The sequence below is a fragment of the Pleurodeles waltl genome, chromosome 1_2 (assembly GCF_031143425.1).
Source record: "Pleurodeles waltl isolate 20211129_DDA chromosome 1_2, aPleWal1.hap1.20221129, whole genome shotgun sequence".
In the NCBI taxonomy this organism is placed as follows: domain Eukaryota; kingdom Metazoa; phylum Chordata; class Amphibia; order Caudata; family Salamandridae; genus Pleurodeles; species Pleurodeles waltl.
The window spans coordinates 989503677-989531102 of record NC_090437.1 but is presented as its reverse complement, the minus strand read 5'-3'; the positions used below and the strand labels follow the sequence as shown (position 1 = coordinate 989531102).

General features: G+C 41.6%; 1 protein-coding gene across 5 annotated transcripts in view; it reads left to right on the top strand.

Annotated features, from left to right (window-relative positions):
• ATP10D (ATPase phospholipid transporting 10D (putative)) overlaps positions 1-27426 on the top strand; it is a 614572-nt gene that overhangs the window by 181394 nt on the left and 405752 nt on the right. For all 5 annotated transcript variants that reach the window (XM_069201689.1, XM_069201684.1, XM_069201678.1 and 2 more), the window contains exons 2-3: positions 10065-10366; positions 16563-16757. In XM_069201689.1, coding sequence (XP_069057790.1) covers positions 10071-10366; positions 16563-16757 — 491 coding nt within the window. In that variant the 5' untranslated portion in view covers positions 10065-10070. The remainder of the gene's footprint in view (positions 1-10064; positions 10367-16562; positions 16758-27426) is intronic.

The following is a 27426-nucleotide window of genomic DNA, read 5'->3' as shown; positions in this document are numbered from 1 at the left end:
ACCAATATGTTGTGATCTTTGTATCTTTCTTTCATGAAGGTGTTGGAAGCTGCCTCATGCATGATAAGATATCCTTATAGTCCTTGTATGTACGTGTCCGCCACAATTCAGTTTCTCAAGGTTTTTGGCCTGCTCTTTTCTCTTGTGGGAGAGGCTGTGCTGAAAGCAAGTACATGTCATCATCTTCTTCTGAATAGATGTCATTATTCACTGCGTCTGTTTGGTTTTCACATGCAGGAAGTCTGCAGGTCAGTGCACTTGAGCTCGTTTAGACAGTAGACACATGTTGGCTGTTTGCAGTTGCAAGCTAGTAGACCTAACACAGCCTGAGGCGCAGCCTTCCCCTCCATCCAGTCCACTACCAGTTGCTCTGCTCCCTTGTGTTTTTCCAACTTCCACCCTCTCCCAGTTGGACTAGGTGTCCGTGGATCATTCAGAAGACAACTCTTGTTTATAGCGGCTTGATCATTCGCATGTTCGGCATGTTTCTTCAGACAGTCCCTGCAAGGTGGAAATTGATGACTGTCTATGTCACCCTTCTTTGCACAGAATAGGTGATATCTCAAGTCATTCATGTGATCAACTGAGTATGTTGGTGCACACAGCAAGCATGGGAATTGCTCCAATTTGGCCATTAGTTCTTCAGAGAGATCCCATTTGTCTCTGAGCTGTGAAAATGTTTCCTGTGTATGTCTGTTGGCAGACAGGATTTTGAATGAACTTACTTTCCTTTTCCCGCAAATGCGCTGTGTCCCAAGCAGTAAATGTACGGAGACCTATCATGGCTCGACAAAATTTTTCACCAAGAGTTGAAGCTATTTTCCCTATGTCAAGGACTTGCATGCCTATTTTAGTACCACATTTCAGAGACAATTCAACCATGATTCTATCATGGAATCACAAACACAGTATGAACACATCGGTGTCATCTGAACTTATTGTTACTGCCTCATAACCCTCATCAGGAGCGTGTGCAGCATGCAGCAACAAACAACCATCTGCTTCTTTGTGTGTACTGTTGAGATTGGGCACTTCGTGGCTATCTTCACATGTGCTTTTGTAGCATTTATCTTCACCGTTTGCGTACAGGGTTTTATTCTCAAGTTTTACAAAATACTCTGATTTCCTCCCTTCGTTCACAAGAAATGCAATGAGATTTTTTTTTTTTTTTATTCCTTACGTGACTTAGGAATTTCCTCCACTGTTTGACAATCTGTGAAGGTGAGATGCTCTGTAACTGGTGCCTGAGTACTTTGACTCCTATTCCCTTCCCGCAAAGCCATGGACAAGACAGACATTGCCACTTCACCAACTTTTGATTCCTCATTTTTTACTCTCTGAACAAGAACCATACCATCAATTAGCGTGGCAGAATTTCCAGGCATTTCCTCAGTAGGGGTAATGTTTTTCTGCAAGTATGTTGCTAAAACAGCTTTGTTTCTTTCGCAACAGACGTTCTGGGGTTGCTAAAGCCCATGGTAAAGGTCCTAATGGATGAGAGAGTATATCTGCTGTTTTAAAGGTTCTGATTCTGTGCTGTCACAATGATTTGACCAAATAGTGCTTTGTCTGCTTTCATAATGATTGTCCTGCCATCGCTGTTCACTGCCTTCTTCTTGGATGCGTTAGTGAAGGTTTTTAGTTTGTTCATTTTCATTGGGTCATGAAACTTGGTGGATTATTCTCAAGTTTGAAGTCTATATAGTACTGTTCACCTATTGGATACTATGTTTTCTTTTTTTTTTATAACTATGGCAAGACTAATGAGATCATGTGGCCCAACAAATGGGTTTATCCAGCTTTGAACCAGACTGACAGCATCTTTGTCTTTTTCAATTTTTGACTTATGTAGGTATGCTTGAGTAAGATCTGATCTGTTGTTATGAACCGTTTCACTTATCTGACTTAAACAGGTGCTTCTGTGTTCAGCCGTCATAAAATATCTTCCCACAGCACCCACCTTATTGTTGAACCTTGTCGTACCACTCATGTCTGTGTCTTTGTTGGCTGTTACCTCTTATCAATTGATCGACCAAAATTAGTCCGAACAGATTGACATCTGACAGTTGAACTGAAAATCATCCGTTAATGAAGTTGTGGTGTATCTCTGGATGTTTCACTGCAAGTAATGTCATTTCGGCATAGTATACAGGAAGATATCTAGCGTAGATCATTCAGTCATACTCAAAACACCATGAGATCATAGACCGTATGGCGGAAAGATGGAAATGCCAATTTCCTTCTCAAACAGCACGTAGCAGAGCCAGCAAGACATTTTCAACAATATCCACTTAAAACATCCAAAATGCAGAGAGATCTCCATTGTCATGATAAAGATGTTCCAGGATTACATCCCAAAGCTGTTTTACTTTGGCAAAAGGCAGCATTCTGCAAGAGGTCATCTAATCTATGTTGCCATAGGTCTTTTGCAAAGTCATCAACATCCTCAATGAAGGAGTAGACTACCTGAATGTTCTCCATGTAATTCTTCTCCACCCAGGGGATAAATTCCAACCAAGCCAGTCTCAACATAGCTTCATACATGCACTTGTGTACTTGAACTGCCCAATTGTACATACGACCTTCTAGTGCTGATGATATTGATCCTTCTTCTATCATGTCTGCTTCAATGCAAAGGTGGCGAAGGCCAGTCTCTTGAAAGCATTTTCCTTGAATGAACAGGACTTTGCAAATGGTGTGAAAGGTGACCAATCGAAGAATGAGTCTGTTGTACATTGTTTTATGCTTCCGCACAATCTCAGTTGCTGTTGCATAGAGAGCTTGATCCATGACCACTAAAATGTTCACCAAGTGATTCACTTATCAGCTCTGACTCTTTCAAAAACTCTTAACAGTTGTCAACTCAGTTGCAGGGAAATTAATGGTGGACAAGTAGCCAATGGAATCCTGTGATACACTAACTAGGTCTCTAGTACTGATGTTAAATCCTGACCAACTTGCAATTATCTGTGTGAGGCTCCTTTCTTGTCTTGTAACAACCCAGATTATGTTCTTATTTTGTGCACGCTTCAGTTGGGCAACACATTCCATCATGACTTCAGTACTTGTCATCAATGGCTGAGTCCCAACTCGTTCACCAGAAACATACATTAACAATTCTTCAGTATTTGTGGTATCATTTTCTTCCAGTTGCGAGTATGAAATCCCATGACCAATTCTGTTTAGAGTGCAAATGATTTCAACATTGGCTTTCAGTGTTTCTACGGCGTATAGGAGCAACAATTGGTCGGGGGGGGTTCTGCTGGCCATTTGTGACTGCATATATAATGTCCTGCATGAATGATTGCATGAGAAAGGCAACCGTTTTGGACGGCTTTGTGTTTTCTGGATCTCCAGTCAGAAATCCTAATAGGAACAGTTTAAGGCAGAGGTCTTCAAACTGGGGGGCGGGCCCCCCTGGGGGAGCTCAAGTGATCCTAGGTGGGGGCGCCAGACTCTGGCCAAAAGCTACATTACACAGATAACAGGCCGTTGTTTTAAGCAGAAGCATGTTATTGCATTTTTTAAAAGGTAACAGTACTGAACTGCAATGTTTAAATAGGTCTAGACATATTTAAACATTGCCATCTTTATAAAATAATTGTAAAAAGTCCTGAGGGGGGCCCAATGATTTCTATTTTTGCAACTGGGGGGGCGTGGCATTGGAAAGTTTGGAGACCACTGGTTAAAGTTAATCGGGCACTATAAATCAATCTTTATCAACTTCTGATGGAAGATACGGCCTTGGTGTTGATGTCAAGTTTGTTTTAACCATTGTTCTTCTTTGGGATGATGTTTGATCAATGATCTTGTTCATGCCTGTTGCCTTAACCTTAAAAACTGATAATTCTCTTTTCAAACTGCAGTATTCGCTTACAACATCCTGTAGCATGGTACTATCAGGTTGGGCCAATAATTTTCCTCGGTTTTCTGGGAATATGTGGAGGCTGTCACCGAACTTGGGAGACCAAATTTTTTTCTAATATGCTTCTTGGTTGATTGATTAGTCTATTCCCTGAATTCCTCTGTGTCATGAGGCTTTCAAGCCTTTCAGTGAGTTCCACCACACGTATCACCTCTGTGTTAGCAATAATCGCAGTATTGAAAAAGTTCATCATATGCTTCAGCTCTCATATTTTTGTAGTGATCATTGGTTTGAATGCTAGATGCATGATCTTCCTCCTTTTCTTTAACCCTTGTATAGTTCTTATAACAAGATGCATGATAGTGGGCTTCTGCAGCCACTTTGCCCCTACTACAAACTGCTAAGATCTTTGAACCACAATTAATGGTTGCATGCTCTTGAAGCCCTTTGTCAACTCTAAGCTCTGTGGCCTTGATTAATTTCTCATGCATTGATGTTCTCCTGTAGCATTTTGTCTCGCAACAAAATATACATTCTTCAGCATACACGTCTGACTTTAATAATGTTCTTCTGTTTAAGCATTTACTCGTGCACTCACTCCAGCATCATCACTGACACTTGCTTCAGCTTTTTAGTTAATAATCTGTAAATCTCTTTTCATATTAAACAGGATTCTGCACTTCCTGTAGTAAAATACATGGGGAACAGTGTTGCTTTCCACATTTCTTGCTGTGTCTAACATTGAAATGTGATTCCTTACTTGAGCTGCCTCTATCAAAGTTTTCCATGTTGGACATTTGACATTGATTATACACTGTAGATCAGAGGGAGAGAATGTGCTTTTTTCAGTCTTCTTTATGATGATGCACGGTCATTCATCACCAGCTCTGTAAAAAGACATTAATTTAAAAATGTACAAAATAAAAAACGTATAAATTTTACTTGGTGTACTTAATTATAATAGCAATTATCAATTTATATAATCACATTTACTGTAATTGTAATTCTTGATAAAATTCACAATAATTAAAATTATGAAACAATATTCCATTTACATCAAGGTATCTTGAGAGTGGAGTGGTAACTCACAAAAGACAGAGTTATGACTTGCTATCACATATTTCCCATCTCTAGGCATCTATACCTTGCCAGTCATATTAGGAACCCATCCCCCAAGTGATACCCATAACATGGTTGGCTCCAGGCCAATTTTCTAGTGATTGGAGCATATTCATCTGCATGGTCCTCTGAGGTTTGACCTCACAGTGCTGCTGGGCCCTCCTTGGAGGAAGCAACAGTAGATCTCATGCGAAAGGCTTGCACATTGTGGTCTTTTTTGCTTTTGGATCTGGCTGTGTCTGCAATCGCTGTGGCTCTTAATAGTTTGGTCGACCTTTTTCTGTGATCCTTTCTGCTATGGTCCTTTGCCGTCGTTCGCTGAGGGGTTGGCAGAGTCTGGGCTGTTGTGATGGCTCATCATTTTACCATGCCTCTTTCTTCTTCCACACCAGACACAGTGGAGCGGAGTCTTAAGTGCCTTTCTTTACTTCTCTGATTTGACCCACCACAGCAGTAGAGCAGAGGAAGACTGGTGCATGGGCACCTACCTCAAGAAGTCCGTTCACTTGGGTTTGGTATATGTGCAAGAAGCTGGTTTCTCAATACAAATCTTGTCAGCATGGGAATTAGAGGGGGCCTGGTATGCCACGCAATTATAATGCTAGGGCAAATCAATGGCGCTTCTGCCTCATTGGCACAGTTCAGGTGCTTCTTGCATGGAAGTTTTTGGAGGATGCAATCCTAACTTTGTACAGCCTTCAAGGATGTGGTAGCCTCACAACCCATATGAGTCATTAGGGCTCTGGTGCTCCTCTTCTGATCTTTGTCAGGGAGGCCACCCAATAGATGGAAATTGGGCTGCATGTGTCTTGGGTGCCTCAGCCCCACCCTGCTGACCTCAAGGTGGACCTGAGCTTCCCGTCCTCAGTGGTTACTGGCGCACTGCCAAACTTGCTGTGTAAGGCACGCTTCAGGGAGCAAGAGGGCTACAGAGGGAGCCTACTCATTGAAGGATCAGCACTATACTCCGTGCGCCTGGGATGGGATAGCCTGTTGATCATTGTGGCCCCATCAGCTCCTTTACTCTGCTGCAATTTTGTTTGCAGCCCGGATGGAGCCATGCTGAGGTCCGATGTAGTGTCCAGCTTGAGACACCGGTGCCTGAGGTGATACTAGTCTAATCCCGAGGCGCTCTCACTGTTCCTATTCCTAGTTTGGGCTCCACATTACTTCTATCTGCTGTAGATATTCGGAGAAACATGGTTTAGGCCTTACACAGCCGCCAACTTGGCCACGAACCCCTATGCAATTTTTTAAAAACATTTTCTGTTACAGAATGTTTTAGGCCTTTCTTCAAAAAACAAAAGGCATGGCAGTGTCAGCCTTGTTAAGAACAAACCTGAAAAGGTACTTTGAGTGTATTAGTTATCCACCGTTTTGTAAAGGGACACATAAGCATTGTAACTGAGTGGATACAAGTTCTTATGGTTTAGGAGAAGTCTGAACTCCGTTGTTGAACTGTTTGGTCATTTGTTTTGAGATGCTACACTTTTTGACGCATAGGTCCTCCATTATTGAAAAAGAATGGCTTGGTGGTGTTTGGGGTTTTAAATTTTATTTATGAGGTACACCTTATATTCTAAAAATGGACCATTGCCCTCTTTTTTTATATACTGATCGGGGTCAAAATCAAGAGGTGAACTGCTTGACTAGCTAGATTGTCAATTAGTAGTTGGAGTTTAATTTGAAAGTTAATTACAAACTTGTAGGTAAACATATCACGGCTGACTGGATGTTGAGAATGCCACTAGCAAAAATGAGTGTTCCAGTTGTGAGAGCGAAGTTGAGTGTCATTGCTAGTATAGATGGCTTTGTGGTCGGCGGGAAAAGAAGGTATGGCTGTAGGCAAACATCCTACAGAAAGTTGACTTAATGAGAAGAAACTGCTGTAAAGATACAAAAGCAGTACTAAAAGGTAGCTAATAATTTGTCTTTGGTGAATGCATAATGGTGACAAATTAATTCCACACTCATCTTCTACGATATTAATTTAAATTTTAGATGTCCCATGCCAAGCCTATCTTGGATTAAATACCTCAAAGAGAGAAGTTAGAAATAGCTTTATGGTGACCAGGTCTCAATGATGAAATAGAATGGTGAGTAAATGAATACGCGTGAAGCTATAAAAGTGACAAACTTTCAGTCCGAGAGGTTCTGGGGAAGTAGTCTGTTGTGTGAAAAGGGAAGCTATGGCAGAGAATGTGTGGATTTCTTAGATCTGTTTCAAGTACTACCCTTGCAAATGGAATATTTAATTGTGTTAATCATTTGTAAGGGACGGTGAAAGTTAAATTTGTATTGAAGCCTACCACCAGAATCATGATCAGTTTCTTTTAGGACAGTGTTTGGAAGGCACGGTATTCAGATTGATTTGGTTTTTAGGTAGCTGTAATGTCAAACACATTAGGATAGCAATAAGCCATCCTCAACGTAATGGTAGGGTTGAACGCTTTATCAGGGGTTTTGTTGAGAGCATTCCTAGTGCTGGCAAAAGCAAGGTGGACATAGCGAAGGAATGAAATTGCTTTGATCACATAGAACCACTCTGCATGCAACAACAGGTAACTAACGCTTGCTTTGAAATGATGCAGGGAAGAAGCACTACTTCAGAGTTAAGTCCGTTATGGCTGATGAAAGCTCTTGAAGATTAGAAATTGCCAAATCTGTGTGGAAGGAAGCAAAAGAAAGCTCTGATTCCAGGACCCAACTGAGGTTGTGAAAGGATACGCTTAAGTCATTTTTTGAGGGTTGGATATTGAGTGAGAATCAAGAATTGCTGTAGTGTGTTCAGATGATCAAAAGCAGTTTTGTGAGGAATACTGGTGGTTGTTTGTGGAATATATCTAAAACAGTTTTGTTGAGTATGGGTCTTGACTTTGTGGAAAGTAAAGGTCATGTGAGTGAAGATGGCTGCAGAGGTGAAAACGGTTTTGGAGAGCCCCACTAGTTCTCATTGAAAGGAGTTTATCTCTAGAAACAATGATGTTGAACTCAAGAAGTGTAATACTTGTCATAGGATGCTATCTGCCACATTTAACGACTGTCAGTCAGTCAAAATAACTTTATTCGGCGGTTAGCCACAAAAGTAAACATGCATACATAAAGATCATCATAAAATACAGTACTTATAACATTCATTAAAATAAGTCTATAAAATCTAAATTTGCCACCCAAGCTTACTAAAACAGTAAAAACTATAAGTGCTTATAAAAACATATATAACAATGAGACAATATAGTAAAAAGGACAATGCCTAATTTCTCTTAATAAATGATCACATTACCAATTCATATCGATTTCTAATAGTGATAGCGGATTTAATAAAACTAAGAATAGAAATATAAATTTGTTTGGTTGAGAGGCTTTGGATGCCAATCAGTCCTTCTTTGTAGGAAGAAGTGTGCAAATTACGCAAAATGGGTAATAAAAAAGATTTCCTGGGAGCCGAGTAAAGTTTACAAAATAAGATAAAGTGGCAAGTACTTTGTTTTGAAAAGTTATCACAAGGGCATGGAGGTAGTGTTTTTTCCCACACACATTTTATCGGAAACGCCACTCTAAAATGGATCAGATTAAGTCTAAAAGATACAAGTAAAGAATATAAAGAAGGGGAGAAGGGGTCGGAACCAAACAAAATAAGGTTCTAACAAGTCTGATGATAAAATTTGTGTATATGAATTAAAAGAGCTCAATTTCTCTGCCATTTGGTATCTAAGATTCATGACATACTCTTTATGTCGAAGTTTAACAATTTCTTTCGCATTAGCTGGCATAAGCTCTGGTTTAAAATACATGAACTCCAAATCCAAGTTTCGGAAGCCTTTGTGAACAAAGTTTAGCCATGGAATTTTGTTACAGTTTGATAATGAGAGACAGTCTTTTACACAATCATGTGTTAAAGTAGCCACCGGATTTGACCATACTTTTATCCATAGCAAAAGTGGGGCAATACCTATCAAATCTGTAATATAGCGGATTCCTAGTTCCTCATGGCATAAAATGTTCGCTATGTTCTTAGGTACCATAAGTAGCCGATGAAGGAATTTATTCTCTGCAAGCTGCAAAGTATTTGGACTAATATACCCCCAAAGGCCACCCCCATAGATCGCCGCCGAAACACATTTAGAATTGTAGAGCGTAAGGATCTGATGGACCGGTCTATGCCCTAATCTGCGGGCAAAGCGAAAGATTGCCTCAACATTTCTTATCAATTGTTGAAGCTTAAAATTCAAATGGAATTTCCAAGACAGAGTGGAACTTAAATACAGACCTAGATAGCAAAAGTCTTTTACCTTTGTCATTTAAGGACTGAAAAGAGTCAGGTCTGATTGGTTTGTTATTGTTTTTTGTTTTATTTTTTTTACCTTTATCTTTGAAGAAAAAAAGGTAATCTGTTTGTGTATTTGATAAGTTAAGAATTGTTGCTAGTATATTTTGTTCGTTTTTTTGTATTTCTTTTTATATTTTATTCAATTAAATAACACTGACTGAAATTTTAGTATTTCTTCAACTTCCTAGCGTCAACTTCCTTAATTCCACTTATGAACTCATCTTCACCAAAGTTCTAAAAATTCACAATCAGTTTAAGATAGTATTCAAAAACGTTGTTCTAAAGTATCAAATTATGTTGATGTGGACTGGCTCTACTCAAGGGTGTGGTCCAAACGTATTTTTTCATATTATATGTCAGTACTAGAGAAATGTATGTTTGTAATTAATTTCTAAAGGATTTGCTTAGCTTTAGTGTGAGAAATTGTTTTTCTGCAATGTTGGTTTTATGTCTCTCAAATAATTATTTTGGTCTTGTTCCTTTATAAATCATAATGCAGCCTTTCCATGTTTTTTTCTCGCTGGAAATGGACTAGGCCAGTAAATAATTCATACAACACTTACATTGTTTTTGGTAAGATACAATTGGAGAACATGTGCATTTTTGTTATTGATACGCTGATCAGGAAGCACAGAAATGCCAATGTTTGCTGAATGAAGAAATAATAGAGGAATTCAACATTTAACCAAAGGTACAGCTTTTCAGTTGTTTTACATTTACATAATTTTTGTTTTTGTTCATCCCTAACAGAATGTTATGTTAATCAGTATGGCACATCCTATCGAATGGGTACGATATCGCTGGCAGTGTCTAGTATCCCATGAAAGTGGAAATAATGCTACCTCAGAAGGGTGTTCCTCGCCACATGTGCTTGGTTATACCAATCAATCTTCTCCACCAGCTAGCAAGCACCGAATAGTAATTCCTTGCCTTGCACACTTCAAAGAGGAATATGATAAGGTGTCAAAAGCATACAAGAACAACCGAATTCGAACTACTAAGTACACGCTGCTGAATTTTATACCAAGGAATTTATTTGAACAGTTTCACAGGTAAATCATTTTCAATTAAGATAAGGCAGACTTAACAGATGCATTGATCTATTTGTGCTGTTTGTGTTTGAGGAAAATTAAGCTGGCTTCTTTAATTATTACATGTCAACAACATTTGAACTAGGTTTCAAAAAAGTAATTGTTGCATGGCAGGTACCAGGACAAAGGCACCTATACACCAGAAAGACTGCTCTCAGTTTTCACTGGAATACTGTTTGTTCTGCTCCGGCCCAGAGCTGCTGAAGACACAATCTCACTCATAGCAACTCCAGCTATTCTCAAATTGACGCATGATATTGCCTACATTCCCAGGCAACTATTTCAGATTCTAACAATAACGTTTCTGCCCAGTTAAGCCTTCCAAAATGATACAAAGGTCAACATACTTATAGTGGGATACACACTTGGACTTGCCTCCGCCCAAAAGGTATAATAACTAACTGCTTATTGTCAGTCTTGGGGTCCTACAGTTCACATGCCTTCTCTGTTGACAAAGATAAAAATGTAATTCATTTCGTAGTTATTCCGGTCTTGTTGTTAGGTACTTTTGATATTAATTTTGTTATCTCCTCATGTGTATTGCATGTTAACTGGTAGGTGCTACTGTAGGATCGAAATAAACTACATTTAAAGTTATTTACCTTTGTGGTAGAACAAAATAACCTAGATGAATAGTAGTCCCTGCCATGTTGGTCGCTATTTCAGTCCTACTAATAGTCCAGGTAGATTATGCTCAAAATGCGTTTGTATTGTGCGCAGTACTTTATATCGATAGTATACGCAGGGAAATCCATAGTTATGACTATCCTGTGCATTATTGTGGTCCTGCCATATTGGTGACCATTCCTGGGATAATGATGGGTGGCATAATTGGTGTATTATGGCCCTCTGTTGCATGGGAGGAAATCGCTTGCATAATGGTGACTGTATCATATCGAATGCATGCTTCACATATTGTTGTCATCCATGGCATTACAGTGCCCATTCATGCAATGATGCCCAGCCCAGGTTTAGTAGTAGTAGTTATTCTGGAATATTATCCGTCTTTGTATATTGGGTGCAGCTTTGACATAATATGGCCTTCCTTGGCTTTTGTGTGCATGCTTGGTTTAGTGGCCATTTCAGACAGAGTTATGACTATCCTTGCCTTAATGGTGAACACCCCTTGCATATGGTCATCATCATTGACATTGTATGGGTATCCTTAAATTACTATATGCAACTTATCATTTCATGGTGAACAGTGACTAACTGTGGGCATTCTGGCATGGGATGGTGATACCTGCATCTAACAAATAGAAAATGTGCAAAGCAGCCGTATGTGCTAGGACCAGATGACAATGACAACTTGATACTTGTGAATATTATTACGTATACAGAAGAGCATGCTTTTGTTTGGGGAAAAGTTGTAAGATTTTTTTTTTTTACTACTTTTTTTTGTAAACTGCTGAAAAAATATTTTCATCACCATCTTCTAAAAGCCTTTCTTGATGGAGAGTAGTAAATTAAGCTGATGGATTACCAAATCCAATTTAGAGACTTGCTCTTGTTGTTGCCACAGAAATATACAGTTTCAAAGTTACCCAGTATATTTGTATATTCTGTGGTTTTTAAGCCTTTTATTTTGAAATGATGCTATAAAATTCACCACCTGCCTCAATTTTCTTTCAAAAATTTATTTGAAACAAAACCACCTACCCCAGCAACAAACTCCAGAATCCGGGTTTGCCCTTTGTTTTTCCAACTGCAATTTACATCGCACCGGATGCGATAGCCACATCCATGATAATTGAGACACTTCAGAAATATGAAAGAAGGACGTCAAATAACATGAACATTTGCTCAAAATAAAAAGGTTGTATTTGAGAGCAACATATGTTTTCGACAAAATGGCAAACTAGTACATCTCCATGATAGGCACATTCCTAGCACTAAACTCCAGCCGGTAACAACTCTTGCCTCACAAGGTCAGTAGTGGTGGTCTAGAAATAACTTCTTCCAAGTTCTGCAGAAAAAAAATGTGTGACCAGCTCATTGTTTATAAATGTACATAAAATGTAAAAGTTTCCCACACCAACTACTGTCAAGGAAGTAGTGAGGAATATACAGGGCTTATTAGATGATCACCTGCCTCGAACTGTCAGTATTATTATATATTAGGACTAACTTGAATGTAAAAGTTTTGTCGTTATTTCCTGGTAAAATCTTTCAAGCAATAATATTGCTTCGGTGAAGGCACCATAATATAGGAGGTGAGATTAGATAGTTTCTGCATGGCTGCTTCTCCAAAATAGCAAAAATAATTCGCAAAGATGCAGCACAGGGCATACTCTGCTGTGCTACCACCTCTTCACCAGTGGGTCTGGGCAAAATTATGATAGAACTGTGTCCCTCCCCATCTGCCAATGCTAGGAGGAGACTATCATGTCAGCATAAGAGTGTTAAATAACAAGCCATTTATTTAGGATTGACAATTGCCTCTAATTGGGAAAGTCTTGACTAAGTCGCTTCCTTCTGACCTAATGCCACCTTGAATTTTTGAAGGTATGCTTCAGTGCAAACTGACGTGCTCCCTCTGCTATGCTATTTTTGCTCTGGCTATTATTTGAAAACCAATAAAATCTGTTTACAAAGTGACGTTTGCATCTTGAAGAATTATTGAAAATTAAATAAAATTTAGATATTCTAAAATAAATGATGATGACCTGTTCTCTGAGTTCAATGAAACAGTAAGTGTGTACACACATAAGAGTCTGCAAACCTATAAGCTTCCGCTAGCTGTGACTGTATGCTTCTGTTTTTGTTTTTTTAGTTTTTTAGTTTAGTTTATTATTTGATACCATAATGCACCTATTTAACTCCTTCGCTGCCAGGCCTTTCCCCCCCTTAGGTGCCAGACCTTTTTTTGGCTATTTGGGACAGTTCACGCTTAGGCCCGCATAACCTTTAGTCCACATAAGCTACCCATGCAAAATCTGCGTCCCTTTTTCCAACATCCTAATTGTAGGGAAAGACAAGGGGCAATAAAACTTGTTCTGCTATTCTGTGTTCCCCCAAGTCTCCCGATAAAAATGGTACCTCACTTGTGTGGGTAGGCTTAATGCCCGCAACAGGAAATGCCCCAAAACACAACGTGGACACATCACATTTTCCCAAAGAAAAGTGCCTAGCTGTGGATTTTGGCCTCTAGCTCAGCCGGCACCTAAGGAAACCTACCAAACCTGGGCATTTTTTAAAACTTGACACCTACGGGAATCCAAGATGGGGTGACTTGTGGGGCTCTTACCAGGTTCTGTTACCAAGAATCCTTAGCAACCCTCAACATTTGGCAAAACAAAACACTTTTTCCTCACATTTCGGTGCTGCAAAGTTCCGTAATATGAAGGGAGCCACAAACCTCTGTCTACCTAGCATTCCCAGAGGTCTCCCGATAAAAATGGTACCTCACTTGTGTGGGTGGGCCCAGTGCCCGTGACAGGAAATGCCCCAAAACACTATGTGGATACATCAAAATTATCAAATACAAAACTAGCTGTTTTTGTGGGGGCACCAGCGTTTTTGGTCCTGGACTCGGCAGCAATCTAGGGAAACCTAGCAAACCCAAACATTTCTGAAAACTAGACACCCGAGGGAGTCCAGGGAGGTGTGACTTGCGTGGATCCCCCAGCGTTTTCTTACCCAGAATCCTCAGCAAACCTTCAATTTAGCTAAGTCTCCTGGTAAAAATGATACCTCATTTGTGTAGGTGGGCCAGGTGCCTGTGACAGGGAAGACTCAAAAATATGTCGAAAATTTCAAAGCGGGTCCAAAAGGGCAGTTTGAAAAACTAAAAAAACGTTTTTAGTGCTGACAAGTGGGGCAGACTTTTTATTGGTATAGCTGCGACAATGCTGGGTGGTAGGAATTTTGTCGATTCCTGTAGATTTCCTAAGGTTCCATCACAAAAATGTGGGAAAAATGTGTGATTTACAGCAAAGTTGGAGGTTTTCAGGGCATTGTGGGTAAGAAAATGGTGCAGGGTGCATGTGAAGCACACCACCCTGCAATCACCCAGATTTTCAGTTTTCAGATGTGTCTAGGTCTCGTAGATTTTACTACATGGCAGTGTCCCAAAATCCAAAAAGTGCAGCCCTCACCATTCCAAGTGGAACGATTTTGAGAGTTAGATAAGCTGTCATGGCCCAAATGTAAAACCAGAACCCAAAATAATCAAATGTCCTCTTGCTTGCTGTGGGATAAGATGTTTTAGTGTGCGAGGGGAGAGCTGAAAAACTGTTACCCCCTTCGGTTGGTTGGTAGCCACCACCCCACAATTTTTTTGTTTGTTTTTAATTTCCTGGCATCTAGTAGGCTTTCTGCCCCCCTCCCGAGAGTGGATCAGGGGTAATTTCCCCATCTGCCCACCGGTGAGCAGAACAGCTTTGTCCCCATTCATTTAGGGTGGGGTTATCCACCCTCTTTTAAAAAAAAAAAAAAAAAAAAAAAAAAATCTTCCTTGGTCACTGGTGGGCTGTCTGCAGAAATGGCCAACAGTAATTAGCCCCCATGGGGAATCGACCCTTGCCCAAGGGGCTAGCCTAAACAACTCCCCCACCCCTTGTGCCTAAGTGGTTTCTGCCCTCCAGGGGACAAAAATGGCCTAAAATAAGATTGTCTCACAGGGAAGCGACCCTTGCCTAAGGAGTCGCTCCCCTTCATGAAACTGACCCAAAGAAAAAATCCTTTGTTTCTAGTGGTTTCTGCCCCCCTTGGGGGCATTTTGGCCTAATAAAAAGACTGATTTGCTCCAAGGGAGGCGGAAGTGGCCTAAAGATAATTTGCCCCCCACAGGAGCAACCCTTGCCTAAGAGGTCGCTCCCCACTTGTAAATATGTAAATTGAAAAAGAAAAAGTTAAAAAAAAAAAAATATATATATATATATATATATATATATATATCCCTGGTGTCCCCAGGGGGTGGTGGGGGGGGATGGGAAGGGTGGGCAGAAATAGCCTTCAAATAATTGGCCCCTGAGGAGTGACCCTTGCCCAAGAGGTCGCTCCCCTCATGTCAATAACAAACATCCCTGGTGTCTAGTGGGCATTTCTGCAGCCCGATCGCTTCACGATCGGACTACAGAAATGCTCAGAGAGACACCAAAGGAAAGGAAAGTCCTTTCCTTTCCTTTGATGCCTCAAGGCCTTTCCTTTCCTTTGATGCCTCTCCCGCCCCCAGCCCTTGATTGGAAGAAAGCTGAGAGCTGAGCTTCCAGGGCGGTGGAGGCGGCCTCTGATGAGGTCCGCCTTCAAATGTCAGTGGGTGGGTCTGGGGGGTGGAGTGGAAGGGGAAGCGATTCCTCTTCCATCCCTGCCCATGGGAGGGGGTTGTGAGGCCCTCGGGGGAGGTAGGAGGGGAGCACTAGCGCTTCCCCCCCCCCGAGGGCCCATTCCTGGACGAGGTTATGTCATGTCCCTGGCACCTGAGCGCCCCAGCACAGGATGTAACCACTTCGTCCAGGGCACCCGTGGGGTTAAAACTATGATTTGGATCTCAAGGGTGATGACCTACCCTTCATATGGCATGGTGCACTTTATAGAAAGGAAACAAATATGTAAATTTAAAACATCTTCAAAGATAGAAAGAAGAGACATTGCCAAGACTGACAGAGTTTAGTAAATGGGTGGAACACATTGGCCTGTAACTCAATATATGATCTCTAGACCGTACCCATTGCCAGATTCTCCATGCATTCTTCTAAGACCAGACCTTATTCTACGTCTTTGAACTTTAAGAAGATGAGAGTACCAGTGTGTATGTTTGAACTGTGCTATGACTCTAGCCAAAGCTCTACTTTAATCTGGTAGTGACATGCCTCTTCGGAAAACAACATGTTTCTATGACAAAGTCAATACGTTTGTGTTTCGTAATGAAGAATAATTGACCTATGTCATACACACACCTTACTTTAGTTGTTTCTGTAAGTGACGGTCACATTTGATGCATCCACAGAGAATGTCATACATTTTGTCTGATTACCAGAGTCAATAAGAGGTCATGGGAATATGGTTGAGTGTGTCTCTAGGGGAAAGTTTGAAATACAGGTAGTTTTGCACTGTATGAAACAAAGCAACTCTTGGTCCTTAAAAGATTATTGTTTACATCCTTTTGTAAAATCCATCCTCTTGTAACATCTTCAATGTTTTCCTTTTTCTTTAGAGTTGCCAATTTATATTTCCTGTTCTTAGTCGTTTTGAACTGGGTTCCAGTTGTTGAGGCATTCCAGAAAGAAATCACAATGATACCACTGTTGGTGGTACTTACAATTATTGCAATTAAAGATGGTCTTGAAGATTATAGAAAATACATGGTTGATAAGCAGATAAATAACATGCTAACTAAAGTCTACAGTAGGTAAGTAATATTCTTGAATGTTTGGCCAAATATTTCTTGTGATTTAATACATGCTAGTCATTAAATCAAAAAAGTGGATGTCTGAGTGAAGTATACAAGGCAGAAGATTTTGCTACTAAAGGTAATTTCCTAAGCACCTTGTTTGTGTATTGGTAGTATAAAAATGGAATTGTATTTCGTAGGTTGACGCGTTTTTTTCTTCCAACAAGACATTGAGTCAAACGTTTATAGAATAATTATTTCGAGATTAGGAAGACTTGCTTTCTGTAACTTAAGGTGACTATCCACTGAATATTAATTGCAACTTTTAACTGCTGTTGCTCTTAAAGGAAACAGATAGTGATTGAATTGTATTGGCAATTGAAGCAGTTTGAGAAAACCTGCTAGTTCTCAATCATGGACACTGTTAATTCTGGCCCACGTGTGGGGTGTTTAATGTCTTTTGATTAAAAGGGATTTATCTTTTGGTATAAATTCACTTAAAAAAAAAAAGGTTACAGGGATGTTTTAGTTTTGAATTTACTTGCCCAAAACCAGAGAAATTCAGCAGTTATAGTTAGCTATCTAAAGTAACTATAACTCACGGCCTAAGGTAACTATAACTCGCTCCCCCGCCATGCACAGTTTTTTCTTCAATAACTTAACTTCTAATGTTTGACTAATATTATTTTTATTACGTTATAAAAGTTGTCACAAGTGCTGTAATATCTGGGGTAATTAGCAGTGCATACAAGGGCACGAGTTCTTGTTACCTCAGGGCACAAGTTATAGTTGCTTGAAATAACTCCAACTCTAACTGCTGAATTTCTGTGGTTTTGTGCGAGTATTCAGAACCTAACTATAACGTCCCTGTTTATTTATTTGTTTTTAAACAAATTTCTATGTTTTTAATCTAATTTAATTCTATTTCCTAACTATAATGTCCCTGTAATCTTTGTTTTTTTCAGTGGATTTCTGTGTTTTTTTTTTTAACATAAAGTAATTTTTGTTACTTTACGTTAATCCAACCACTGCAGCACAATCATTTGACCGTGGGCTGCGGAGGTTGGCCGCAGGGCCCTGTAGCCAACCACCTATAACCACTCAACCCCGCGCTGCATATGGCCTTTGGCTGTGTGCTGTGGGAGTTGCCCGCAGGGCCTGTCTCTCTGGGTGTGAGAATAGGTACGAGAGGGTGTCTCTGGGTGTCAGAGTTTCTGTCTGGGTGTGCGAGTGGGTGTGAACGGGTCTATGTAGATGTAAGAGGGTCTGTCTGGATGTGAGAGTAGGTGCAAGAGGGCTTCTCAGGATGTGACTGTGTGTGTCTGTGAGTGTGTGTGTGTCTGTGGGTGTGTCCCCGTCTGTGTGGGTCTGTGAGTGTATGTGGGAAAATCTGAGTGGGTCTGTAAGTGGGTGCGCAAATGTCTGAGTAAGCCTTTGAGTGGGCACGGGAAAGTCTGAGTGGGTCTGTGAGTTGGTACGTGAGCCTTCGAGTGGGTCTGTGAGTGGGGGCGTGAGTCAGGTTTTACTTGAAATATCTACCCAAGTTGAGTTCTTTCTGCCTCCTTGGGTAAATATCCAGTATGTAATGGAGCACAGGGAAATGTCACCAGTGACCTTGTGTGCATTTTGGCATGATTGTTCCTGTTGCCTCTTTCTCTAGAGTTCTGTGATAAGATGAGTCCTCCTATAGAGAGGCCAATGAGATTACAAAGACATAACTCTCACCCAAATCAGGGCCTTCCTCTTATCTATATGAATTAAGTGCTTCTTTGTTTTGTGGAGATGTTCTCATATCTCTTGGCATCAAGAACGTGTCATCAAAATCAGCGGGAAATGCACTGGGGGCCCTTTGGGAAGCTGTCCGTCATCCTGACAAAAGGGGGGGGGGGCGGCATGCATACTACTAAGGTGGACAGAGCAGGGCCACTTTAAAGGGAGATACGGACTCTAGGGGGTGCCGTGTGGCCCCTTATCCGGGCTTATCTCAGCACGGGGATCCCATCCTCATGGCCCCAGCCCTAATTAAATGGAGGCAGTGGCCTCCCCTCCCCAGGCCGATTTTGGCACTGGGACTCCATCTCCAGGGGCCTGGCATCTCACCTGGGTGCCTCCAGGCTACCCAGTGGGCAATGGGACTGCCGGGTGAGCCTCAAGGCCCCCACAGTCCCAGGCAGCTCCCAGCCTCCTGCGGGAGTCAGCATTGCTATCACAGACAGGAAGCTGCTAAACATGCAGCTCCTTGTCTCTGAGAGCAATTGTTTCCTCTCTTCCCCTGCGTGCATCTCTGTGGATAGAGAAAACGAAGAAACCTTAGCTTCCAGCAAGCAAGACTTGTTTGACAGCTCTTGCTTGCTGGGAGTGGACTTGGCTTGTGTTTGCTCTGACTCTCCCACCAAGTCAGACCAAACATCTGTGTCCCAGGGGTGGGCACACAAGGACATAGCACGAGCTGGCCCGGGGGGGGTGGTGGTCCAACCTTTCATTGATCCCTGGGGAGGTGGGTCGTCCTAGGGGTGCGGGTCCTCGGTTCCTTAACTGACCCCCCTTTGTCTATTATTATAATATATCAGCTCTGGGTAGATGATGATCCCTGGGGCTGCCTAGGGGACCAACCCCCCCCCCCCCCCCCCCTTCATGCATTTCAGATTTATCCCCGGGAAGGCAGTGATCCCCAGGGCTGGTCAGGCAGCCCCCAGCATTTCATGATATATTTTGCCTCAGGGAGGTGGCAGTCCCCATGGCTCTGGGGGCAGAGGGAGAGAGCGCCCCCTCACCCTCCTTTCATTCCATCTTAGGCCCCGGGGAGGTGGTGGTTTCCAGGGCACGGGGGCCCGCAGCCCCGCACATATCCACGTTATAGCCCTGGAAGGTGGTGGTCCCTGGGGCTATGAACAGATGAAACTAATGAACGGATTTACACCAAATTACAAAAAGCACACTTTCAGGACCAAGAGCTAGCTTTCTGCCAAATTTGGGGTAATTCTATCCAGTGATTTGGACTGTTATCGTGTTCAAAACCCCTGTGGGGAAAAACATGTTTTGGGACCCCTCCTTTTTCCTCAGCTTGACTGATCACCTCAAATCTTTCAAGGCAGCATCTGAACCCACTGAAGTAGACGTCTTGTAAATTTCATGAAGATATGTCAAGCGGGGCCAAAGTTATTGACAAAACAAAAAATTATATAACTATATATATATATATATATATATATATATATATATATATATATATATATATATATATATATACTCTTAAAAAAACAAAGGTTACAGTGACGTTATAGTTAGGCTCACATTTTAAACGTGTTATAGTTAGTTATCTCAAGTAACTATAACGTATGCCCTAAGGTAACTATAACTCTCACCCCCACTCATTTGATTCCTTCTTGGGCCCCAGGAGGGATCCTCGGGGCTGTGGTGGCAGGCAGCCCCCCCACATTTAATTTTATGATAGCCACAGAGAGCTGGCGGTCCTCCCGGGTTGTGCCCACCCCTCCATTTAATTAGATATTAGATCCGGGGAGCAGGCAGTCCTCGGGCTGTTGGGGGGCTGGGAGACCTCCCCGCCCCCTCATCCCCTACTCCCCCCAGCTTTAAAAATGTCAATGCCCCTGGGACCTGGCCCACCCAGGTTCTTCATTTAAACAAGCGCGGGAGCCCACACTTGTTTTTTTAATAATTTTCTGCGGCTTCACTGCAACTCTTGCCGACACTTTTTTTTTTTTTTTTTTACATTCTTTATTCATTTACTAGAATTTTGGTCAAAGGTTGCCAGTTGGCAAGGTGATTCCAGTGTAGAATCACAATGGTAATTCTATAAGAAATAATTATTGGTGAAATCAAAAGATAATGGAATGGGACCATAAAGTCTTAAGCCTTTGCATGCTGAAAGTGCACTGATGCTTTATGGCATGCAACACCATGTGTGACCCATTTTTTTAATTTGCACTGGCAGTTCGTTTCTTAGGTCTTATTTGTGGCTTCTGTGTGTTTAATCTTAAAGCACTTATCACTACCATTCAAATGTTATCCATCTGAAACGACATTTCTGTGTAATTTGTTTACTTTTGATTGATGCATTTATTTTTACACATTGTCCAGATAGTTATTGTTTTTTTTATTGATTATTTTATTCTAAAACTGAAACAATTACATTGACTGTCTATAGGCACCTCTGTTTTCTGTGTATGAGGCGATGTTCAGGTTACATGCTGGCATACTGATCTTTATGCGTCTTATAATAATTGTTAGAACACATTTTTATACATGTATCTATGGTTTTTTTTTTTCTGAACTCCAGACGCTATGGGAGTTGCGCTTTCCCTACAACAGGAAGAAGTCAATCAGTTAAGGACCCCCCATACTGTCTACGTACTTTGTTTATTACTACAAAATTTTGAACATAATACTGAAGAACCAATGTTTGATACACCTCCGAGTAGTAGGTAGTACGTTGTGAAAGCTAATGGAGCACATAGTCAAAAGATGTGTAAGAATCACTTAAAGAAAAGTTGCCCTCCATGTCAAGGATGATTCTTCATTAAAAGGCAAAAAGGGGACCCAAAAATGGCAGAAATATTGGAATCCGCATGATACAACGGTATATCTCCCTTTACACTTTTATCCACTTGTTACTTCATTGATTTTGGAGTCCTTTTAAACACTGAACATCATAATACCAAAAACATCTTTAATACTCAAGTCATGTTCTGTGTCTAGAAATTCCGCGCTAGCAAGTTCATTGAATTTGAGGCATAAGTTCTTCTCTGAACCTATTTATTCTTTGGACATTTTCCCCTCCCCATAGTAAAAATCTGAAGGAAGACGACTGTTCTGTGCCGAAGGTACTTACTCATTTATTGCCTTCACCTGTGTGTGATACTACAAAGACAAGCCATCATATTTATGCCTTGGTCTGTTTTTGCATGTTCCTTTTATCGTTAGTGATTGACATCTTTCTTGGACAATATCTTCGTTGCAGCCTCAGCCTTCAAGATCTTCTAGGAATACTTCAAGGACCAGTCTGATTGGCCTTTAAGTAGATGCTTACACTAAACTCCTGAACTTTCATTTTTGTGGCTAGTGCAAGCTAGAATTGTCATAAAATTTAGGTGGAGCCTTAACCTATAAATTAAGTGCGACCGGAACAAACTAGACTGGTTAACAGTGATCCTCCTCTCATAAATCAGTAACAGCATCTTATCAGGAATATGGTTGTAAAAAAGGCAGCCTAGAGCTGAAGGTCAGCAGTCCTTAGTTGCTGTTGGGAATCTCCTCTGAACATATAACGATATCGCCATAATTTCTCCTCTTCCATTAACCTCCGACATGGGGTGGAAGGTGTTTCTTACCATCTTGTAGAGTATGCCAGAGTACCGAAGGTTACCAAAGGAAGATGGTGCTGAATATTGCGCAGAAGGACTTTATCTTTAGTTTCAAGATGTTTCCTCTTGCTATTCCACGGAGAAAGGCTTTGTTAAAATGCCAAGATACACTGAGTGCTTTATAGTACTAAACTTTCTGATAATAAAAGACCAAAGGTAGAATTTCAGATCCATCCTTGATTTTTGGAATGGCAGTCATATAATCATGAAAAGATAAATGCAATATATTGACTCTGTATCATGTTATCTCTTGACATCCGCAACATGACTGGGTGCCTTTCATTTATAGGACAACTATTCACATTCTAATCACAAGAAAGCATTGCACATGCATGGGTTTGGCTTCAGCTCACCTTACTGGGAGAATTTGTTGTTAAAGACTTCACACTATTAGAAATCACAACATGATTGATTTTCATATAACAAACTCCCTCCATCTTCCTAGTCCACATATAAACCTTGTAAGTAAACACCTATCCTGTTGCAGCTTGTTAATTTTAGAGACGACTCTGAATACAACAGGAGGTAAAAATCTTTGAAGGGCAGACTATTTTGTTTTGAATATGAATTTCAAACTTCTAGTACAATTATTTGCTTCCACATCACACCAGAATTCCGAGCATTAATTTTATTCCTAAAAACAATTTGCCATTCCTTGAAGGACAACAAGATCGAAGGTGAAACAGCACTGTTCCCTATTTCAGATTAATTTATGACCAGATGTACAAAGCAACTTTGTCATTGCAAACCTTGCTGTTTGCAGAATCACAAGGTTTGCGACTGTGAAATTGCAGTTTAACAAAGCCCATCTTCCAAGACTGAAAACTTCTGACTTGTAAAATAAGTTTTGCAACCCATACTGAATTTGGAAGGGGCGTGAAATGGGCCTTCCTTCAAAATGTTATCTCAATATTGAATATGTCAGTGGTTTATAACCTCAATTTCCAGTCATAATCCATTGAACAGTTACCAACTTCTCAAAGGTGGTGGTAACTGATTCACAAAGGAGAAGGTTCTCTTGTGTGAACTGTACTGGCAGCTTCAGAGGGTGTAGGTTGTTGTCCACCGGCATCACTACCTGCTCCCTCTCATGTTTTCCCAAACCGAAAACTTTTCGTTTTTTTTAAACACATGCCCTTGTAAGAACTCAGGCTGCTTTAAAAATGTTTTTCATTTGGGAGTGCAAACACAAGGGTTGTGGTCTGTTTTTCCTTGCAGGTCAGAATTCCAGTGTTTGCAGCCAATTATAGGGTCTCACAAATAGTGACATGCCTAACTACCTTTCATTAGGAAAGTCTTTCTGCAGCCTTCCTCCTCCACCGCCTTCAAAAAACAAACAAAAAAAAACCGGAATTAAGAAGTAATCTTAAAGTACATGAGTCGTTTTGCAAAATCAAATTTGGTTGCACAAGGTCGGTGCACAGTTTTAGTGACCACTGTTTGCAACTATTATGATAGTACATCTGGGACTTATCCCTTTGAACCTGATTCGCTCTAATGATTGTTTGGCATATGTTGTGTCTTCCCTTAGAATCCCCGTCAGATGCACATACACACATCTGTCATGTTGTTGCCCCTACTAGTATCAGAATCATTTCTTGAAAGAATCTTTTGAAAACGCATAATGATGACCCAAATCAATTTATTGAATGTTATATCATTCTCTTTCAGCTGACTCGTGGGCAACTTCAGAGTATTTACTTGGATATGCAACTTTAAGAATTCCTGCTATACCTTCTTTGGCATGGAGGGTGAAAGGAGGTTTGATTGTGTGGGTGGACTGTTTTATGGTGTAGCATCAAGGCCTACTTTACTGGCTCACTTAATATCCAGTGCCATATTTTCACATTTAAAGATGGTTGCCAACATCATACAAGTCATAGGTAGGATTAATAGACGGCTAAAAATAATTTGGGTATTATTGGATTCAAGGAAAGGAGAGTTTGTGATCAGTGAAATTAAGTGAATTGAAAGTAATGCCAAAGAGCATGTGAGCTGGAGTTGGAGAAGCATAGGGGAGAGTAGGGCGTATAGATGACGGTAGCCATTGTAGTGTAATAGTCATATAGCTCTTACTACTCCTGTGTGTAGGGCACTAAAGTACTTGCCCGCATAGGAAGCTTGCAATGAGTAACAGTGCCTTGTACAATTTCATGCATTTATTCACCACATGTGGTGATAGTGGGCATGCAAATTTCCTTAGGCAACTTAACAATTAATTGCCCCTGCATTGGGTATCTGGATACCTGGATAAGAAGCTCTGTTGTTCTGAGTTTTGGCATGTTGTGTGTAGGTGGATCGCTAATTGTGTTAAAGAAGTTACCATAAATATACTCCATGCATTTCCCAGGAAAGCTGTGTCCCCACTGCAACTAGTGCTGCTTTATAGCCGGGCTGGGCACCATAGAGCAGTTTCACAATGTACATCTCTTGGTGTGGAAATATACTGTTGTCTTAGAAGGTTCTTTACGTCTGGCCTGCATAGACCATACTTCAGCTTTTGAACATGTAAGTGGATGTCGAGACCAGTTTTCTAGGTTGCCTTGGCTGATTGTATTCGAGCCATGCAGCTAAAGTAAGATTTAGGCTTGGCGGTGGTGGGGGCTTTAGGGGCATTTTGAAATGTTCCTTCATTTTTAGAAGAAAACAACACTCTTGACCCCTCACAGTCCGGGTTCCGCAAGAACCAGCACGGAAACCGCCCTCATCGCATGCACTGACGACATCAGGACGACATTAGGACCAAAATCGACAAAGGCGAGACCGTCGCACTCATCCTCCTAGACCTCTCCACAGCCTTTGACACGGTCTGCCACCACACACTCCGCACACACCTCCACAACATAGGAATTCGCCACAAAGCCTTAGACTGGCTCGCCTCTTTCCTCACCGACCGGACCCAGAGAGTCCGCCTTCCTCCTTTCCACTCCACCGCTACCAAGATCATCTGCGGAGTCCCCCAAGGGTCATCCCTCAGCCCCACACTCTTCAACATTTACATGATCCCCCTAGCCAACATCCTCCGATCACACGGAATCACTATCCTCTCCTACGCAGATGACACCCAACTCACCCTCTCCCTCACCCGCAACCCCACCACCGCCAAAAGCAACCTACACGCTGCTCTCCTCGACACCACCAACTGGATGTCAAATAACCACCTCAAGCTTAACTCCAACAAAACTGTGATCATCATCTTTGGCCCCAACAAAACCATATGGGACGACTCCTGGTGGCCCACCGCCCTAGGCACCGCACCACCACCCCCGCAAACCACGCACGCAACCTAGGCATCATCCTGGACCCCTCCCTCTCCATGACACAGCAAATCAATGCTCTAGCCACCTCCTGCTTTCACACACTCCGCACTCTAAAAAAAAAAAAAAATCCTTCAAATGGATTCCCCCAGAGACCATGAAGACAGTTACCCATGCACTCATCAGCAGCAGACTAGACTACAGTAACGCCCTCTACGCCGGCACCACAGTCAAACTCAAACGCCAACTCCAGAGAATCCAGAACACAGCCGCACGCCTTGTCCTTGGCCTCCCCCCTCTCTCCCCCCCCCACCCAACGAACGAATCTCACCACACCTCAAATCCCTTCGCTGGCTCCCCATAGACAAGAGAATCGCATTCAAGATCCTCATCCACGCACACAAATTCCTCCACAACACCGGCCCAACCTACCTCAACATCAGAGTGAACTTCCACACTCCCACCCGTAACATCCGGTCAGCCGACCTCGCCCTAGCCACAGTCCCCCGCATAGAACGCACCACCACAGGAGGCATAACCTTCTCCTACCTCGCCCCCAAAACCTGGAACACCCTCCCCACCAACCTCCGCAAAACCAAAGACCTTGTAGTGAATCCTAGTTCGTTTTAACGGGATAACAGGAGTTAGCTTAGCCTCTGGCTTGTAGACTCGTGCCCCTGTCACCGAGTGACTTTTAACCTACTTAGCTTGCTCTGTCTTAGCCCATTTAATTATTTATTTCTTCTAAAATGGCTGCCTTGTTTATAGTTAGGTCACTTGTTATGGGCAACATTATCAGTGTCACTGCGCCAAGGCGTCAAGAACAAGCACCAAAGACAAACAAACAGTAGGTGTTCACACTTAGGGATTTTCCCTCTCTATACTTTCGAGGGATTGTTTATATTAATTGCCGTCCCAAGCATGTCTGTTATCTATTGTTTAGGAACACACCTACGTCAGGGGACCTTGTAGATCTGTATAAATACATCACACTTTAGACAGATAATCAGAGGGATTCCGACCAGAGGGCATCGCCACCATTGCTGATATCAGTGCTGCAGTCTTCTTGACGCTGACCCAGTCTTTGTGTCCCTGTGGAGTCTGAGATAGAGACCTCATTCCAAGGTAACGAGGGTTGGGGGCTCCACTCATGGACATGGCATTGGCAGATTAGGTTTAACAAACCCAGCTCTACTTTAGGTAGGAGGTTAGGCCTTTCCTATTAGGGTATTAGGGCATATTACATCTCATATAGCTTTTCTACATATTGCAAGATGGTGGGGGTCTTTGTAATAATGACTCTCGTCTTCACAATTCTGTTACTTGCATTATTCATTATCCTAATCATTGCAGCCCTTGCAATTTATCGCAAATTACAGTTATGTTAAATAAAAACTATTGTAACTCTACTGCATCTCTGTCATTGCCTGTGTTTGTATGAGACATGATATATCTGTGAGAAAAGGGTAATCTCCGTTTAACCATGACACTCACTGAGATATCTTATTCTCGAGTCCATGCGTAACGGCTGCCATAAATCACCTTTTACTATTGTGTTTCTGGTGAGGTGCTGCTAGTGAGCCGGTAAGGTTGGGACAACAGTTGCGATTTGTTGTAGGAAAGACGTAGTCGCTTACAAACAATACTACTGTCATCCCTAAACCAGCAGTCTTACTCAGATCAAGAGTCTAAACTACGACAATCTCCTGCTCTTCAGAAAGAATCTCAAGACATGGTTTTTTGAACAGTCACCCTCCCTGAACCCCCCCCCATTACCCTCTCCCTCCTAGCACCTTGAGACCCTCACAGGTGAGTAGTGCGCTCTATAAAAAATTTTGATTGATTGATTTTAGTGGATCCAGATGAGGTGTGTATCTATCACCCCTGCCTTTCACTTCTGTGCAAATGGTCTGGAGGACTCCACGATGAGAGCGAACTAGGCCACCCCTATTTAGGCAGCACAATATATGTGTTACTTTATTCCGGTGATGCAGTGTTTATGGCTTATACAGCAAAAGGAGTTGAGAAACTAATTGATAGTAACCT